The sequence below is a fragment of the Leptidea sinapis genome, chromosome 19 (assembly GCF_905404315.1).
Source record: "Leptidea sinapis chromosome 19, ilLepSina1.1, whole genome shotgun sequence".
Classification (NCBI taxonomy): Eukaryota; Metazoa; Arthropoda; class Insecta; order Lepidoptera; family Pieridae; genus Leptidea; species Leptidea sinapis.
Window position 1 is genome coordinate 3,098,131 of NC_066283.1, and position 19,772 is coordinate 3,117,902.

The window sequence follows — 19,772 nt, forward strand, 5'->3', positions numbered from 1 at the left end:
TCCTCCTATTCCATAAAAAAAGTACACTTTTTTGAACACACGTACAGATGCAGTGACATTTTTTTTTGATACGCCGAGCATTTTATTTTGTGAGTATTGAATGAGACACTGTCACGCTCGGTTATTTAACCTTCCCAAATGGGTAACTGTATCTAGTGCCCCAGGGCACTAGATACAGTTACACCAAACCCGAATGTGCCGTATGGCACCCTACACCCTCACCAAATTCTGACCCTTATTTTGTTTATCAGATGGTTTATTTTGCATGGTCTTATAGCTTGTTTCAATAGCTTTTTGATACATTCACTCAAATCATCCTAATTATAAGCAATCTATTGCTGCACGTAAAATAATACGCATTGACAAAACGCTGCCCGAGTGCCAAAATCGCGCCGGTCTGAGGCATACTGTGTCTCGGAACGGAAATGGTTATGCTCTTTCACGTAGTCGGATCATCTTACTACGTGATTGCGATCAGTCAGAGCAAAATATGTATGCAGAATTATAGATATTATGTATGACGAGGAAAGAACCTCTGTATTGTTTTTAAAAGGTGTGACGTCATTACTGTTGACATCACAATTGCTATCTTGCTGAAGATCACTCATTGGTTCTTTTAAAGTTATGTATGACGAGGAAAGAACCTCTGTATTGTTTTTAAAAGGTGTGATGTCATTACTGTTGACATCACAATTGCTATCTTGCTGAAGATCACTCATTGGTTCTTTTAAAGAAAACTACACGAGTAGGTATTTTATTACTTTCGTTTATTCAACGGGCAGCGTTACGACGTCCCTACGAAAGCCCGAGCACGACTGACTGAAGTGTCGTCGAGTTTTCTTCTCACCCCCTGTGTGAGGGCGGAAGGAGGGTGTCAGGGCGGGGCCCTATACCCTGGCACTTCTTCTCCCAAGACGTTGGGAGAGTCAGTTGGTTATAGTTGGAGTCGTCGCTACTTGCTTGGGGCACAACGATTTTTTTTTTGTGCCTTAGCTCGTAGCTTAGTCGGTCAGTCTGTCAGTTGTCAGTCTGTCAGACAGAGAGTGTGACTGAAGTGTCGACCGTGCGGCTGTATTTATGACCTGTGCTACTGCACGTGTTTTGAAATGCGGCCGTATTTATGGGGCTCGGTGCACGTGCACGTGTTTTCAATTCGTGTTGTAGTATTTGCGTCGATATGTATATTTTAAATTTTATTACTTTATTATGAATAAATAAATGTTGTATATCGCCTTAATGCAATTTTCATCTTCTGTCATGTGGTCTTAAACTCTTAAGCATCACTGACAATTCTAGCAATGTGAACTGATACTGGGGGTACCACGGATGGTAGTAATACCCCACATATATACTGCGCTTTGTAGAGCGCTAGAATGTGCTGTACTATTTTTATGACCCCTAATTTCTTCGGAGCCAGTTTGGCTTTGCTGTCCAGGTGACGGATAAAACGCACGATATTGAAAGATCGAATATTTGACAATTTTTTTTACTATTTCAGAATCGAGGACTGTGGGATGTGGTGTTGAGGCGTACGTCTCTATGATAACAGCACCTTAACACCCTAGTATATTATATATATTTAACCATTGACGTACAATAAACAAATAGATTCCCAATCGCCTATTAACATTAAGTTATATAGACATTAAAACATTCATTCAAATTATCATCCTTATTTCGTGGCAGTAAGGTTCAAAGTCTATTGTATACGCTTAATAGAAGTAGTAACACTACTACACGCGCGAGATGGACGCGATCACGAGACAAGAACATTTAAAATTTAATTTTTTAGCAAAATTATTAAAAACGTGAAGTCAGTTCCACAATTTTGTTAATTTAAAGAGCCACTTACCTGAAATTCGTCACTCCATCCTTTTTATATTTCGGTATGCCGTTAATTGTATTGTTTTTCACTGAACACTTTGTCATTGTGTGGCGTTGTATTCAAAGCGCGGTCATAACACAACGGAATGAAAACTCTGCCTATTAGACGCGTAGGCAGAGTTTTGCTATAAACAGTTTTTGAGCGTGATTGTGAGACTAGTTGTTTGTTGTACGTCACTGTAATTAACATTATATGAAATCAACGTATATTATTTTTCGTTATTATTTTATAGATGAAATTTGTAATGAGGGATATCTGCCATTTTGTATTCTATGTCTACGCGTATCTAAGATTTTTATATTATGGTACACTATGTAAGATATATGGATTTCATTTGTGTGAGAGAGATTAAATTAATAATGTGAAAATATAGCGCATAAGCTGTTGAAATTTATTATAAGAATATTATATTTAGTGAAATAAATGTTTTATATAAGAATTGTATTTTTATTCATTTTTTTACCTTCATATAACTTATTTCTAGTTAAGTGTAACTACAGTATTAACTACACATTACGTGTAGTTAATGCACCGTTTTTTAATAAAAGGCATTTATTTTTCTCAAAATTAATCTGATAGAGAAGAAGCGGCGCAAGAATTTCTCCCAGCATTCTTTATCCCGCTCTTTTTTAATTAATTAATATACAATATTGTTCAAATAAACATAATTTAGTCCCAGTCTGTCTGATTACTTAGATATTCAGCTGTGGAGAAGTAGGATTTACGATAGAGCCATTTTTAATAAAACATTTAAATTTATTTATAGATAATGCCTGAAATGTGGCTAGGACTTTATCATAAAAGTGTATCAATTTACTCCTAAAGCTATTATGTATCTTATTATAAATGGGGCAAACGGCCAAGAGACTCACATGGTGGGAAGTGATGAGGCATTTGCCCGTGGACCGTTGCCCGTCTTTAAGTTGGGTAAATGCTCTAAGCTTAAAGGTCTTCCTTGCCTCGTAAGTCCCTGGAAGTGGGGAAAACTGCAGCCGGTAATCGATTGATTGCGTAAAGAGGCTGTGCGAGACAAGAAATTTCTCGTAAATCGCGCGGTTTTAGAATGCCATACGTCGACATGATGCGGGTAGAATCCGTGCTGCTGGCGTTGGCTTGTAGTGAAGTAGGTACTGTCTCGCCTTACTGAGTACACCAAGTTTTTTAGAGGCCATTTTCTCTGTGTGACCACGGAACTGAATGTTCCTTGAAATATCGATTAGAACGCCATATCTAGAATCAAGGGGTTTGAAAAAAGGAGTCTATATGGTTTGAAGCAGGCTCCGTGCAATTTCTTATTTAGCTGTTGGGACATAGCTTACGCTGTTAGCGTTGTCTCAAGAAAATTAGACAATCCTAATCCCGAAGATGTGTGAGAGTGAAGAGGATATTTTGTTACATACAAGGCACCATTAATTATGGTACATACCAATACATACCATACGTAACAACATTCCTATATTACACTGCAACAAATAGATGTATCAAAAGCTATAGTGATGGAATGGTCTAAAGGATATATATTTAAAAGGAGCAAACGCCTGGCAAAGGAAGGGGCGGAGATAGTGGTAGCCAGCGAAACGGCCAGGAGGTCATATGGCTAAAGAGAATTCTGAAGTTTATGGTGACTGGGGAAGTGACTGAAGTTTATGCAGAACTTGTATCTAGACAGTGAGTCTGCGATATGTTTAGTCCATGACTCACTTTATGAAAGGCACCAGAGGACGAAGCACATTCAGATACGACATTTCTTTGTACGTGAGTGTGTGAGTACAGGAAGCCTTAAGGTCCTTAAAGTAAATGCAGTGGAACAGCTCGACGACTACCTAACCAAACCGCTATTCAAGCCCCGGATAAAAGAGCTGAGCATTCCTTTACGCTTAGCCTTATCCAAAACAAGACGGGATGTTAAGAAGGCAGCCTTTAGCCTACGCACCTTCTTGGTGAACGATGTAATTTTCAAAAGTTTGGTGTGACACCCGTCTGAACGAACTGAATGTTTCGATCCTGTATTTATTTTATATTATAAATAAAATTATCGTAATTACTTCCAATCAGTTCTTTATTCATTAAAACATCCATCGTATTATGTGTTACTAGAATCACTATTTACCACTGACCTGTATTAATAGTAGAGGTCAGTGCTATTTACATTTGAAATAGAATAGATAGAAGTTGTTCATCTTCTATCTACGTTGAAGACAGTAGATAAACCACTAAGTAAATTAAAAAATAATTGTGACATTATTGACAATTGACATTGGCATCTACGCCGGCTGTGCTTGGTGTACAACTGTACAATTGTACATGTAGTACCTATGTACAGTGTTTATGTTTGTTTCCACTTTCGATGTTAATTTAAAATAAACAAGCAAGAAGTCCTCTAAGTATTTTTTGATCTTTGTTGATTAATTTCTTATTAGTGTTTTGGTATATTGTAAATAGGCCATCAATATGTTGAAAGCTGTAATACTTATTGGTGGGCCACAAAAAGGTACAATTTTAGTCGACGTCATCTTTATCGTTATTTTATCTATTTTTTAATGTTAATTACTGCTTTTTGTGCTTCAATCGTGTGATATTATTTAGTACATATCTTGATTTGTATAATAATTATTTTAGTTCTTTTTTGAGGACAAATTATAATATACAGTATACGTTCCAACTTTTCGATTAATTTCAGGCACTCGCTTTCGACCACTATCATTAGATACTCCGAAACCACTGTTTCCAATAGCTGGCTTACCTTTAATACAGCATCATATCGCCGCGTGTGCGAACTTAGAAGAATGCAAAGAGATATTAATCATAGGATCTTATTCAGCATCAACAATGGGACAGTTTATCACTGATATGCAGAAAGAGTATACAATGATCATAAGGTAATTGTTACCAAATTTTTATTCAATGTAGCTGATAATGCTGCTTATTTTTGGACTATAAAGGTATACAAGCTTGTGATTAATATACTCACTGATGTCAAAATCATACATGGTGCTTTGTTACCTGAGAGTTAAGCCTCTAGTAGCCTAAAGTTTTAGCATGAATTGAGTTGGTTGTGCATACTTTTTGTATAGACTATAATCATGTAGAGCTGGGAACACCATGGCAAATAGTAACTATGAGAGACTGTTCCTTGATGAATATTACTGTACATGTGTGATAGAGACCATATTATATATAATAATGGTGGTTTCTGTACATCTATTGCTTCTTTTTTCTGTTGGGTTTTGTGACCCACACTCTTCATATTATATCAGAATTACTCTGCTACAGCTTGAGAATAAACTAAATTATTTTTTGGACTATAGAGAAGTAGATAATATTTAATTTTCATCTGCAACAGGTATCTGCAAGAGTTTACACCTCTTGGCACGGGAGGTGGTCTATATCACTTCAGAGATCAGGTTCGTGCCGGAAATCCAGTTGCATTCTTCCTTTTAAATGGAGATGTATGTGCTGATTTTCCACTTCGGGAACTGTGGAAGTTTCATGAAGAAAGACCAAATGCATTGGTAAGATCAAAGATCAAGATGTATTAATTCAAACAAAACAAATCTTATAACTATACTTACCAATATGACTACATAAAATTGAAACTATCATTATGTGGAAGTGTACCAAGAATACTGGCAGCATTTCCAAGTTATAGCTAGGTTGATCTGTTGACCGAAATAGATGCCAGCACTTGGGTTTCCAGTAGCCTTGTTGAGGCGCAAATATAGTACTTTGTACATTATCCGAGCCTCTGGGCCCCACGGGCCAAGCGTCTCGACACTAAATGGCACAAAGATGTATGAGTCACTGAGACCTACATATTTGCTACACTTACTGTCTGTGGCAGTCGCAGCAGCCCCGTAAGATCAAGATAAGTATATAGTAGATGTTTTCTGTAACATCTGAATCAGACATGGGGCTGGTAATCCTAATTGAATCCAATACCATAAAATAGGTATAAATAGCTTTATTATTAAACCAAGACTTTTCATTGATTAAATCTATGCCTCTAAAACAAGGCTTTAGCTGTACAGAGAACTTGCTTCATATAGTTACACCCGAGAAGTCTATTAAAATGCCCATACCATATCATAAGCGTCTCAGTTGTGCAGAGTACTCGGTTCCCAGTTACACCGTAAAATAATTATTCACTGTCTTAAATCTAATATGAACAACATAATATTAGCTTTGTGTTGTTCACACTTGCAGTTTCCAGAAGCATAAATAGCAAAAGCATGAAAATATCTTTATTTCAATAGGATTTGTAATAATCTCTGAGTTTTCTCTGTTTCCTCTTGATAAAATCACAAGTTGAATTATGTTAGATACAATCATTTGTATGATAAATAGAATTCAATATCAATTAAAATATACGTTAAAGATAAAGATAGCCTTTATTTCTAGATATTAGTGATGTAGTAACATGTTTATTTTTTTTATTTTCTCTATTTTTCAGCAGTATATCTAGCTTGTCCACTGACATAGGCCTCCTCTAGGACCTTCCAGTGCTCTCTCTCCCGCTCTTCTCTACTCCAGACTGGTCCAGGAACCTTCTTTATGTCATCTTCCCACCTTAGTATCTGTCCGCCTCTCTTTCCTTTAGCATCTCTCAGGTACCATTGGGCTAGTTTCTGTGACCATTTGTTTAAAATATACATTAGTAAATTGTATTTTTCTCTTCTGAGTATGTGTATGTATTGTATGTCTGTATTTTTCTATGCTGAGATGGTTTGGACATGTAGAGAGAATGAATGAAGAACGATTGACAAAGAAAGTGTATAGGGCCAGTGTGAAAGTGTTGGAAGTGGTAGACCTAGGCGGGATGTTTCGAGATCAAATCAGGGATGTCTTGAAAAAAGGCCAGGTCAAGAGTACCCTAAACCGGAGAGCATGTATGAAAGGAATAATGAAAGTGGACAACGCGAAACAAGTATGTAAGGATCGTAGCAAGTGGAAACAAGTACCTACCCCTACGGGAAAGAGGCGTGATTTTATGTATGTATGTATGTATTTTTCTCTTAATTTTAGGTAACAATGATGGGAACAGAAGCAACACGGCAGCAAGCAATCTTCTACGGTTGCATGGTGCGAGAGGCTTCTACTAAAGCAGTGACACATTATGTGGAGAAACCAAACAGCTATGTCTCGACTTTGATTAACTGTGGAGTGTATGTGTGTTCGCTGCAAGTGTTCTCAGTAATGGCCGATGCATTTCAGAGGAAGCAAGATGAATTTTATAGGTAATGCTTTTTATTATACCTTATATGATATATATTATATAAGGTATATATATTATACCTTTTTATTTACCTGAGATCCACAGAATGAACCCAGGGAATCTTCACAAACAATTACGCACCAAGTTGGAAAAATAACCCATAATACATCTTCTGACGTTTTAAATAAACTTTGTATCTTTTTATATCTTTATCGTTCAATGAATTGACATTTCTTATGAATGTCAAAAGTTTTGTTTTCTTTTTACATTTAACACCAATTCGGAAAAGGTTGAGCTTTAATGAGAATAAGTGGCAAGGAACTCATTGCCACTCTTTCAAATCTACTTTTACAGCCTCATCTCTTTACATATAATTTCAATCGCAATGTATAATAAAAAATACTAATATTATAAGGCTGCAGTGTTTGTTTGTTTGTTTGAACGCGCTAATCTCTGGTACTACTGGTCCGATTTGAATGATTCTTTCAGTGTTGGGTAGTCCATTTATCGAGGAAGGCTATAGGCTATGTTTTTTTTTCAAAATTAGGGATCCGTAATAAAATTGCTATTTTGTAACACAAGGTGTAAAATCGAAAACCTATTTTTGCGTGCGCTGCAAAAACTATTGACAATAGAACAAAATGATGTACAGGCTATAATATAGGCAATATTTTATTACTTATAAAACTATCGCGTGAATTATACTTTATATGGCAAAACAACGTTTGCCGGGTCAGCTAGTTATGTATAAAGTGATGCAACAAAAATCAACCAATATCTACCAAGCTGGTTAAATAATACTAAAATTAATTATAGGCTGTATTACAGTATATAGTTAGGTACTTGGATGTTAGTTTCAACTATAAATTCAAATTCAAATATTTTTATTCAAAATAGGATTTAAAATCACTTATTGAACGTCAAAATCTACCACCCATTCAAAAGAGACTGCCTCAGACCTGAGAAGAATGGGCGCAAGAAACTCAGTGGGCTTTTTTTTTTTAATATAAAATATGGATTACAATGTAATATCGTACAATAAACATCTATAATTAAAGAGCCTGAGGGTGTTCGCTTTATTCCCAGTCCGTGGTGTCATTAAGAAAATCGTTTATGCTTTATTAACCTTTCCCACACAAACGTTTTTTAACAATTCTTTTCAATTTCGTAACACAGTTTCTGTACATTTTCTGGGATCATATTGTAGAAGCATATACATCGCCCAACAAAAGACTTACTAACTCGACCCAACCGAGTAGTAGGCATAACAAGTTTATGTTTGTTCCTCGTGTTAACATTATGAATATCACAGTTTCTAGAAAATTCCTCAATGTGCTTATGAACATACAAAACATTATCGAAAATGTATTGAGAAGCAACAGTCAAAATGTTTATTTCTTTAAATTTTTCTCTTAATGATTCTTTAGGACCTAGGTTATATATCGCGCGAATAGCCCTCTTCTGCAGCACAAATATAGTATTAATATCGGCCGCACTGCGGCATAACAATATACCAAAGGACATAATACTATGAAAATAACTAAAGTATACTAATCTCGCCGTATCTATGTCAGTTAACCGTCTAATTTTCTTAACCGCATATCCTGCAGAACTAAGCCTATTCGCCAATCCTTCAATATGGGGGCCCCACTGCAATTTGGAATCAAGAGTAATGCCAAGAAATATAGCAGATTCCACTGGTTTTACCACCTCTCCATTTAATAAAATATTCGCATCAACATTTTTGACATTTGGCGCGTTGAATTTAATATATTTGGTTTTATGATTATTTAACAATAAGTTATTGGCGCTAAACCAGTACACGATGTCAGATAGAGCATTGTTTACTTCGTCATACAAAACTTGCCTTCGTTTCACTTTGAATATAAGTGAAGTGTCATCCGCAAACAATACCACCTTGTGTTTTTTTTCTACAAGGTTAGGTAGATCATTTATATAAATTAGGAAGAGGAAGGGTCCAAGAATAGACCCTTGCGTTACCCCCATACCGAGAGGAGTCCCAGGAGATCTCCTGCCATTCACCTCGACCCTCTGAGTCCTATTATTTAAATATGAGATCAGAAGATCTAGTGCAGATCCTCTTATACTATAGTGGCATAGCTTCCTGAGCAGCGTTGAATGCTGAACACAATCAAAAGCCTTAGATAAATCACAGAAGATACCAAGTGCATTCTGTGATTCCTCCCAGGCCTCAAAAATATTCCTGATGAGTTCAACACCTGCATTCGTAGTCGAGCGTCCCCTAGTAAAGCCAAATTGCTTTATATAAAGTAACTTATAAGTGTTAAAGTGAGTAAGCATTTGGCTTAAAATAATTTTTTCAAAAATTTTACTAAGGGTCGGCAACAATTTTTTTCAAAAATTCTACTAAGGGTCGGCAACACCGAAACAGGGCGATAGTTATTGGGGTCAGAAGTGAGTCCCGATTTAAATATTGGTGTAATTTTACTATACTTCAGAAGGTCAGGAAACACGCCATGTTCAATACAGCTATTAAAAACTAGTGCTAGATATGGTGCTATGACGTCAATAACAGAACTTATTATTTTTACAGATATGCCCCATATATCAGCAGTCTTTTTCATTTCTAAGGATCTGAAAGTTTTAATTATTTCTGCTGGGCTAACAACACTGAATTTTTTTTAATTGATTTATTTATAAATGGAATTGTCATCAGCAAAATTCTTTTTAAAACTTATTTTTATTGGATTGTCTCTAGTAATCATTGTGATGCCGCATAGAATTTCGGTTTCAGTCAAGAAACTATTGAACATTACTCAACTTTACACTTGCATACTTATATATAAGATAACTCATAGACTCATTCACTCAAATACAAAATTCACAAGAAAACACAGAACCAATAAATATGTTTTACTACCTTGTATTACCACCAACGTATTAGAACCAACTATAGTAAAATAATATAACTAATGTTCTAAACTTAAAATATTTTTAGTATTAAATAATTTTTATTCTAAAAATATTCAATTAAAGTTGAAAAAAAATTACATGTAATAATTTAAAAATTATATATAAACATGACTCAATTAAATAGCAAAGGAGACTAAACAAAACAATAGAAATAATGAAAATTAAATTGAATAAAAATTAAATTATTTCAGTGGAAACGGCCAAGTCAGCCCCGGTTATATCTCATGGGAACAAGATGTGCTTTCACCATTGGCTGGATCTAACAAACTGTTTGCAATGCAGGTAAGATTGGTGGTTTTGGCATTCACAGATTACAATAATTTGTTGAACCCAAACTCTTTGTTCGGTCTGACTGTACCTTATTTCGCAGAGATCTGATTCCTGCCGCCGAGTTCCACCTTCGCACGACACGCCACAAATTAGGATATCATCCCCACCATCTGGATGTGTGGCGGTCCTCCACAGTGCGGTTTTCAAGGAGCTTTCTTCCTCGTACTACGAAGCTGTGGAATGAGCTTCCTTGTGCGGTGTTTCCGGGACGATGCGACATGGGTACCTTCAAAAAAAGCGCGTACACCTTCCTTAAATGCCGGCAACGCTCTTGTGATTCCTCTGGTGTTCTCGTTTGTCCTCCTATTCCATAAAAAAAAACCATGAGTGAAAAAAAAACTCCGAAAAGAGTCCGCACGGCAGGAGTGAAAACTTCATTGGAAATAATCGCAATATTATTTAGTATTTTGTAGTATTAGTAGAATAAATGAGAAACTTATGGTATTATTTATTTCGTATTTTACAAAGGATCTACATCCGTAGGAGAACCAAAGTCACCAACTTAGCCCAAATTATTGCGAAACTGAAGTGGCAGTGGGCAGGGCACATAGTTTGATGGACAGGTGCCCGTTGGGGCAGTAAAGTCCTCGAATGGAGACCACGCACCGGAATACGTTGGATGAGGGCAGCACAGGACACATCGTCGTGGCAATGTTTGGAGAAGGCCTTTGTGCAGGCAGCAGTGGAAGTCTTCCGGCTGATGATGATGATGATCCTAAAAAGGATACAATGGATTTGTGATATCTATAATAAGAATATCAATATTTATTAATTCAAATCGAAGCCATTATGTAGATCAGTAACTACACCTCTCATAACTAACACTAATCCTAAATCCAAGAAACACAGTGTCTTTTCTAACTTCCAGAGCACAAATTGGTGGTCTCAAGTGAAGACGGCTGGTTCGGCGATCTACGCCAACCGGCACTACCTTGAGTTGCATCGAAACAAGTACAGCAAATCTCCATGTACGATCATACCAGACGTGTACATACACCCGACAGCTGTAGTTGATAGTACTGCTGTGGTAAGTTTAATAAATGTGTAATAATTAATTAATAATAATAATAATATTGACACACTTTTACACAAATTATCTTGACCCAAATTAGGCATAGCCTGTACTATGGGTACAAGACAACGATATATTTAATACAATATACTTACTTAAACATACATAAATACATATAAACATCCATGACTCGGAAACAAACATCCATATTCATCATATAAATTATTGCACCTACCGGGATTCGAACGCGGGACCTCTACCTTAGTAGTCAGGGTCACTAACCATTCGGCTATATGGTTCGTCTTAATTAAAACTTTGATATGTTACCTCCTTGGTTGCTAATCTTAGGAGCCAAGATAAAAGATCATTCCATTTTTAAATTGCACGACAGTTTTACCTACTATGTAATTTAGCTGGCCGTTAAAACTCGATACATGCAATTTTATACAACTTTTTCCGGCTACTGTTCGGTAACTCCATTGCACAAGATGCCGGCTAGATTATGGGTACCACAACGGCGCCTATTTCTGCCGTAAAACAGTAATGTTCAAGAATTACGGTGTTTCGGTCTGAAGGGCGCCGTAGCTAGTTAAATTCCCGGGCAAATGAGACTTAACATCTCATGTCTCAAGGTGACGAGCGCAATTGTAGTGCCGCTCAGAATTTTTGGGTATTTCAAGAATCCTGAGCGGCACTGCATTGTAAAGGGTAGGGATGGTATCAAATACCATCAGCTGAACGACTCGTCCCTTATTTTCATTAAAAAAAGGAATTCATTATTAGCAATATAGATTGTCTATTATCATTATATCATTTTGGTGAGGTTTTGCTATAATCGCCACGATTGGCAGGCGAGTTGGCGATTGCAGTTGATGCTTATCAAAAAGATGCAGTAGCATCCACCGTTTTATGTATCCCTTAGTCGCCTCTTACGATACCCACTGGAGTAGAAGATAGAGTGGTGCTATTCTGGTGCGACAACACATGCACATCGTCGGATGAGGGTAGCGCAGATAATGCAGAGGCATTATCAGCTAAACGTCCTGGTTGTCTCGTCCCTTACTCTTATAAGTGAAAGTCTAATGTCGTTTCGCATTTTGACGTGATGTATCTGCCAGATAGGTCCGAACGTGTCTATCGGCGCCGGGGTTACGGTGGGGGGCGGAGTGCGGATCAAGGAGTCGATAGTTCTGAACAACGCCACCTTACACGACCACTCGCTCGTCATGTATGCAGTTGGTGAGTAGTTATTACACACAATTGTTGGAGGGGTTGGTTATTTACGGTCGTTCCCAATATTCAGTAGACTGAATGTTGGGAACATGGGGACTGAAGGTTGGAAATTCAGTTGATAGATCAAGAGATAGCCGCAACCTGAGAGTTAAACAAAGCATACAAGATTGTATGACGATACGTCACTTGAACGGTTGGATCAGTTGGTAGAGCACTGGCACGGAACGCCAGAGGTCGTGGGTTCGAGTCCCGCATCGTTCATAAAATTTTGTTTTCTAATTTTATTTATGTATTGATCATAGATGTGAGGGTTATCACTTTAAAAACATAACAAATTGTTTACATTTACAAGAGCGACATCTCAAGTCCATTTCCTAATATGCAAATATTGGGGTTGAGCAGGTTATCAATTGTAAAGTAGATCCTGTATATACGATTTTTATCTCAATTAAGAACTTGAGATAAAAATCGTAGCTATCGTTGACTTTTCTGTCCCAATAAACTTATCGACGGTAACTCACCTTATCCGTACACGCTGTCTGTCAATGGGACGACGTATAGCTTACCAGCGATAGATGTTTGTATGTAAATTGCAATTCACGCGTCCCAATATAGGACAGCTTCAAATTATTGACAGCTAATTACTGACAGTAGAAGATAGTAATTTATCTCTATCTGTAGATAGGCCGCGCTAGTAAACGCGCTTAATAAAATTGAAATATCTCTATTTAAGTTTCCACTAATAATTATTATAATAATAACTGACTCAATACAATTTGGGAAGCGTTACCCCTTAGAATTCAAAATAAGTAATGCCTACTCGAACTTAGCGCTCTGGCCCTATATAAGGGCACGACCGTCTACCGTGATGATGCTACCAACTGTTAGTTGGCACTACTGTAGTGTCAACTAAACTTATACGAATCAAGTTAACTAAAGATCTGAATATTATATGCTGTTATAGTTATTTCTAATTATATAAAATAACATTACTAACACAGTAGTTAAATAAATGCAATTATTAATTTATTTTATTTATTTAATAGGTACACACAACAGAATTACAACAAATACATAATAAAAAAAAATATCAGCTAAATACAAGATAGGCTGCAACTCCACGAGGGTGTGTACTCAGCATGTTTAGCATAAATTAATAATTATGAAAATACAGCAATAATAGCGATTTTAAAACTAGCTTAAGGTAATAGTATAAGGTAGAAGTAAGGTATAAGTAATATTTTAAAACTAGCGTAAGAGAAAATATATATTTGGACAAATAGAAGTGAAGTAATAATTTTAAGATTTTTTTTTAAAAATTAAACTAATTAAGGTATTTATATAAACTAGATTTCCATTTACAAACATTGGGATGTCTTATGACAGTTCACGAAGTTGGTGCCTCTTGTTAACACATAAATTAATATAATATTGCTGACATATTTAATACATATAATACCTAAATTTAAAAATGAAAGCGCTGTTCGCCTTTTTATACACAGTTATTTCATTTTGCGTACCAAATCATGCACTTCCGGCGTATACTTGAAAATCCTTGCTCCTGATTGGTCGGAGCGTTAAAATGGCGATTCATAATTGACGTTACTGGCTTCAAACCGGAAACAGAAGAAACAAATTGAGAATATTCTTTAATTTAATTCAAATTTAATTTGTATCATAAAGGCGTTGGCTTGAATTCCGCATTGTATATATTAGACCAGTGCCGAAGCCTTTGAAAATGATAAAAAGTGAAACAAAATAATAGTAGGATGAAACCAATTGGAAAAGGACGAGAATATAACAAAAATTAATGGAGAAATAAATTACGGGCGATCTGAGGTCGGGAAGTGGAAAAGGGGGGGTGTTTTAGGGTAAAAAACGGTTTATCTCGATTTCCGGCAAAACTACAAGTCCTATGGCAAAAAGTTAATTGGCAAAGTTGTAGGTAATAAAGAGATCTACAACTTTTGTACTTACACTTTTTTCACATAACCTCAAAATTTAGGTGAAAAATTCATAAAACCAAGTTTTTGGTTTTTTATTTATATCTTTTCAAAAAAAATTTTTTTCTACGAAATTTGGTGAAAACTTACCTTATTATGTCCCAAATACACTGTAATTTATTTGATTTAAAATATTTATTTTTTCGCCTTATTTTAACTTAATATCAAAAAAGCACCCTAATTTTCAATCGAAAATTCTGGCGTCAAAATATCAGTTTTTTTCAAAAAGTTTGGGGGCTTTTTGTTCGTTGAAATATCTACTTTCTGATGGTGTAAAAAAATATAAATTACAATTGTAAATGTTCGGAAAATTTAAGTCCAACAAAAGGCATTTCATAAAGAATTCATACCTGTTGTTTCGTAGCAGCAAAAATATGGATTACGATTAATCAAATCTATTTATAAATGTAAAAAGGATTAAGTTGTAAAAGAATGATTCAGTGTTAAATTAAACTTTTTTTTTAATTTTATTGATTTTCTATTCCATATTTTTGCTGCTACTTACAAATTTGCAAAGCTTATCCCCCTTATTCATAATGGTCCGCTAACTTTAAACAGCCGCTAAGGAGTGTTTTTTCTCATTCTGACTTAGGTCAATAGAATAAGACAGAGTGAGAATTAGCAATGCTTTAAGTTAGCAGACTATTATGAATAAGGGGGTATATTTGTAAATGTATTAATATTGGTCTAAGAGCCCGTGGACCCCTAATGTGATTTTTAATAATATTCTGAAGGTAATCGCACACTAAAAATCGCACTTTATTATTTAATGTATTTATATCGGTATTTTACACACCTTTAGTACCGTTTACCTGCCAAAGCCACTACAACAAAAACTCCATAATGGACCATCGTTCTTACCTGTGTTGGGAGCATGCGCTGACAAACTTTTAGCTTTTATAAAATAACGTAGGTCTGGGGTCCACGATCTCTTGGTCTATATGTATTCTGTTAAAGTACCTAATAACCATTTTTACAAATTTTGAGATTATGTGACAGACAATAATTAAGAGATTGTTAATATTTTCTAGTGGGTCAAGAAGCAACAGTGGGTGAGTGGTCTCGTATAGAAGGAACGCCATCGGACCCAGATCCGAATAAACCGTTCGCTAAGATGGACAACCAGCCGCTATTCAACAGTGACGGGAGACTTAACCCATCTATTACCATATTGGGTAAGAATGATAAAATATGGTCGAGTGATGGGATTTTTTTTTATAATAATAAGGAACGAGATGAGCAGGACGAGCATACCTGTAGGAGACTCCTTTGCACAACATTCCGGCTAGATTATGGGTACCATACCAATTAGTGTTTCAGTGTGAAGGGCGCCGTACCTATTGAAATTACTGGGCAAATGAGACAAAACATATTTTGTCTCAAGGTGGCTAGCACAATTATAGTGCAGCTTCAGCTTCGGCAGGGCATATTAATAACCATCAGCTGTTCGTCTCGTCCCTTATTATCATAATAAAGTCATTTATGTTAAAGTAACTTTTAACAATTTTTTTGAATTTCGTAATACATTTTATTTTTATTTTTTATGGATAAAGGAGGACAAACGAGCGTACGGGTCACCTGGTGTTAAGTGATCACCGCCGCCCACATTCTCTTGCAACACCAGACAGGAGTGTTGCCGGCCTTTAAGGAAGGTGTACGCGCTTTTTTTGAAGGTACCCATGTCGTATCGTCCCGGAAACAACGCACAAGAAAGCTCATTCCACAGCTTTGTAGTACGTGGAAGAAAGCTCATTGAAAAGCGCACAGAGGAGTACCGCCACCCATCCAGATGGTAGGGACGATATGATTTTGAACATTTTCTGGGATATGTTCTGTACAATATTGTATATTTTTCTTGAAAATAGTGCAAAAAAGAATGCTGGGAGAGTTTCTTGCGCCGTTTCTTCTCTCTCAGAGCGCCATTTGTTTCCGAAGCGGTAGTAGTATCTAGTATATTAGAAATGACATCAAAAAGAATTCTAAAGGAATCAATTTTGAGAAAATAAATGCCTTTTATACCTATTATTGTCATAAAAAAGGAACATTTGGAAGTATAAGGTACTTATATGACTGATTACTATTAATCAGATCAAATAAGACTTAGAAAAAACCCAGAGTACTTACGATAAGTCCATACTTCTACAAAACGTTATCTTCTAACATTTTATGATCTTTGGTTCTCAGGTGCAGGAGTTGTGGTACCCGGTGAAACGATTCTTCTGAACTCGATAGTGTTGCCGCATAAGCATCTAAATAGAAACTACAAACATGAGATCATCTTATAGTGTTGCAAACTCTTCGAAAGATTTATGTGATTGTGATATTTTAGTAACATCACGGCCTTTAAAAAAAATAAGGACTCCGTCACCTTAGATAACAGTGTAGCACCAAAACAAGCCGATTAACGTGTACAAAAATGTGTGTAAATACATAGCCCCACGCACACATTCACTACTACAGGCCGATAGGCGGCCATTATGAGAATTGTCATCGTCTGTGACAGATCAGTTTGCGTCACAATAAAATATTTTAAAAATGCCGTTGTGCGTTGTGAAAAAGTGTAAAAACGATACTATGTAAGTATTTTTGGCCATATAGGATTATTTAAGGGAGAAAAAATTGTGTAAGTAGTATCCCCCGTTACCGCACACACACTAGCATAACGGTGCTTCACTTACTAATATCACGGCGCGGAGTCCTTTTTTTTACTCGTCCGTGAGTACCATAATTTTTTTATCATGATGTAAGATATATTGTATATACGGAAGATTAGATAGAACACGAATTAAACCATAAAATTTAAATAAAAAACGATATATTTTTCAATGTGTATTATGGTAGATATTGTAATAAAAGCTATTTAATCTATAAACCAGATTTAACTATAAAATAAACATTAAATTGAATGATCAAGTTTGAAATAAAAATATCATGTTTGTGTACCAAAGAAATTTATAGATAATAACATTGTGAAATGAATATATTATTTTTGTGTGTTTTATTTTTTTTAATCCAAAACCACCAGTGACTATGATAATAATGTTAAATTGTTTGAAGATAATGGAGGGCTAACACATATGACGTTTGTTTTTTCAAAAACAATTAATTGTAATCACGTTTCATATAAAATTTTTCGGCGTCATTTGGCTTATCCACCTTAGAACAGCCATTTAGGATCATTGTGCCCATATCTCCATTTAAGAGAAAGTGATATGGAATTTGTATAATAGTAATTCTCGACTGATTGAATAATTTGCAAATTTTTTTATTATAACCCCGCGTGTTCAAACAGGGTTACTGACCTCTACTATATACCACTGGACTGGTGGCTGTCAAAGTGCTTTTGTGCCTGTTTGATATTCGCCATTTTGGCACTGTTGGCCATGTAGCGAGGGTCTGCGGTACTAAAACTAGTGATGACAACCTCAGGAAATATCGATAGATGGTGGGAAACTATTTACAAAAAAAAATGTGTAGTTTAGAGCGTTGATTCTTGAAGTATTAATAATACAGAAAACGAACGAAATTAATTAAAAATGCAAAAATACTTCAGATTATTGTACGCTGCTTCGCAGCCATTTGCATTAAATACGTCAAAATTTGTTCTCTGGACGTTTGCTGTAAAACAATATATGGAACAGCCTGTCCAGTGGTTTTTATACAGGTCAGTGAGCAGGGTCGTTACCGTATTGTATTAACGTGTGCGTGACGTCAGCGGTTTTGATTGGTGATTTTTGTTGTCTCTGGACTGCTAACATCTGACGTCACTAAGATGGCGGCCTATGCCTTTATCAACGCGCGCAGGGATAATAATTTTAACTTGTGTTCTTTTATAGGGTAGAAGATTACTTAAGTGTATATGTTAAAAAGTTTTACTTGTTTGTCGTTCGGTAGACCTCATAACTAAATATAAAAATGTAATATAAAACTAGTTCTGTGGTATGAATGAATATAGTTTTTGCAATTTTTAACAATAGTCCATACTGAGTGATAGACGAAAATTTTTCCGACCATAGGGTAGCTAGTACAATTGCTTAGTTGCATAAATGGACCTGTTGATCTGTTTGACTAGGTGCAGTCCTATTTTGTAATTCGGAGAGTTTTGGTTTGCCATATACCGATATGTTCGCGGTATTTTAGACCTTAATCAACTTCCAAGTTGTTGTGTTATGTGTGTAAATAATAAATATTATATTAAATTAAAAATTGTTGATATAGTATGAAGTTTTATTTCTTGCTGATTTTATTAGATGTTAAATTAGTGTTATGTTACATCATTAACGTTAAACGCATTCGATGCCTAATAAAGGGAGAACGACCTTTTCAGATATTAGGAACACAATTCTTATACAAAACCATAGGTAAGCTTAGCGACTGTCTACGAATGGAGATACCTGATACCAATGAGCATTCAATATTAACCAGTGGGAGGTGCTTTTTTCACAGGTTGCCGGCTAGATTATGGGTACCACAACGGCGCCTATTTCTGCCGTGAAGTAGTAATGTGTAAAAATTACTGTGTTTGGGTCTGAAGGGCGCCGTAGCTAGTAAAATTACTGGACAAATGAGACTTAACATCTTATGTCTCAAGGTGACGAGTGCAGTTATAGTGCCGCTCAGAATTTTTGGTTTTTTTCAAGAATCCTGAGCGGCACTGAATTATAATAAGCAGGACGTATCAATTTCCATCAGCTGAACGTCCTGCTCGTCTCGTAACAAATTTTTATAAAAAAAATAAAAATTATATCTCGCACCTGCTCACCTCAGTTGGTCATCTAATTGTTGGCATTGCGAAAAACATACTCCCAGCAGAGTTTATAAAAGCCTTCTCGTCCAAGGACTTTTACTTTTTTTTTTACTTTTACTTATCTAATATTGCTTCTCTACACGTTGGGGAATTTATTTTCACTGCATATTATGGCCAACACATAGCAGATAGACTCAGCTCTGCGGCATACGCAGTTATATACGTTCGAAAGATTAGAGAGTACACGAATGTTGCTACCGCTAGATTAGTGTACTTCAGTTATTTTCACAGCATCATGACGTACGGTATTTTGTTGTGGGGTCATGCTGCTGACATTGATATAGTGTTTGTTCTACAACAGAGAGCTGTTCGTGCTATATACCAGCTTGGTTATA

At 35.9% G+C, this 19,772-nt stretch overlaps 2 protein-coding genes across 3 annotated transcripts in view; both read left to right on the top strand.

Moving 5' to 3' along the window:
* The window catches only part of LOC126969887 (vacuolar protein sorting-associated protein 35), a 35,530-nt gene extending 33,206 nt beyond the window's left edge, over nucleotides 1–2,324 (top strand). For both annotated transcript variants that reach the window (XM_050815488.1, XM_050815487.1), the window contains exon 18: nucleotides 1,499–2,324. The gene's annotated coding sequence lies outside the window, so the exon portion shown is untranslated. The remainder of the gene's footprint in view (nucleotides 1–1,498) is intronic.
* A 1,871-nt stretch (nucleotides 2,325–4,195) lies between these two features.
* On the top strand, nucleotides 4,196–18,847 carry LOC126969925 (mannose-1-phosphate guanyltransferase alpha-B). The gene is made up of 9 exons (XM_050815561.1): nucleotides 4,196–4,376; nucleotides 4,566–4,764; nucleotides 5,229–5,397; nucleotides 6,908–7,119; nucleotides 10,244–10,334; nucleotides 11,251–11,409; nucleotides 12,513–12,633; nucleotides 15,662–15,805; nucleotides 16,815–18,847. The coding sequence occupies exons 1-9, from the start codon at nucleotides 4,337–4,339 to the stop codon at nucleotides 16,913–16,915; spliced, it is 1,236 nt and encodes a 411-aa protein (XP_050671518.1). The 5' UTR covers nucleotides 4,196–4,336; the 3' UTR covers nucleotides 16,916–18,847.
* The last annotated feature ends 925 nt before the right edge of the window (nucleotides 18,848–19,772 follow it).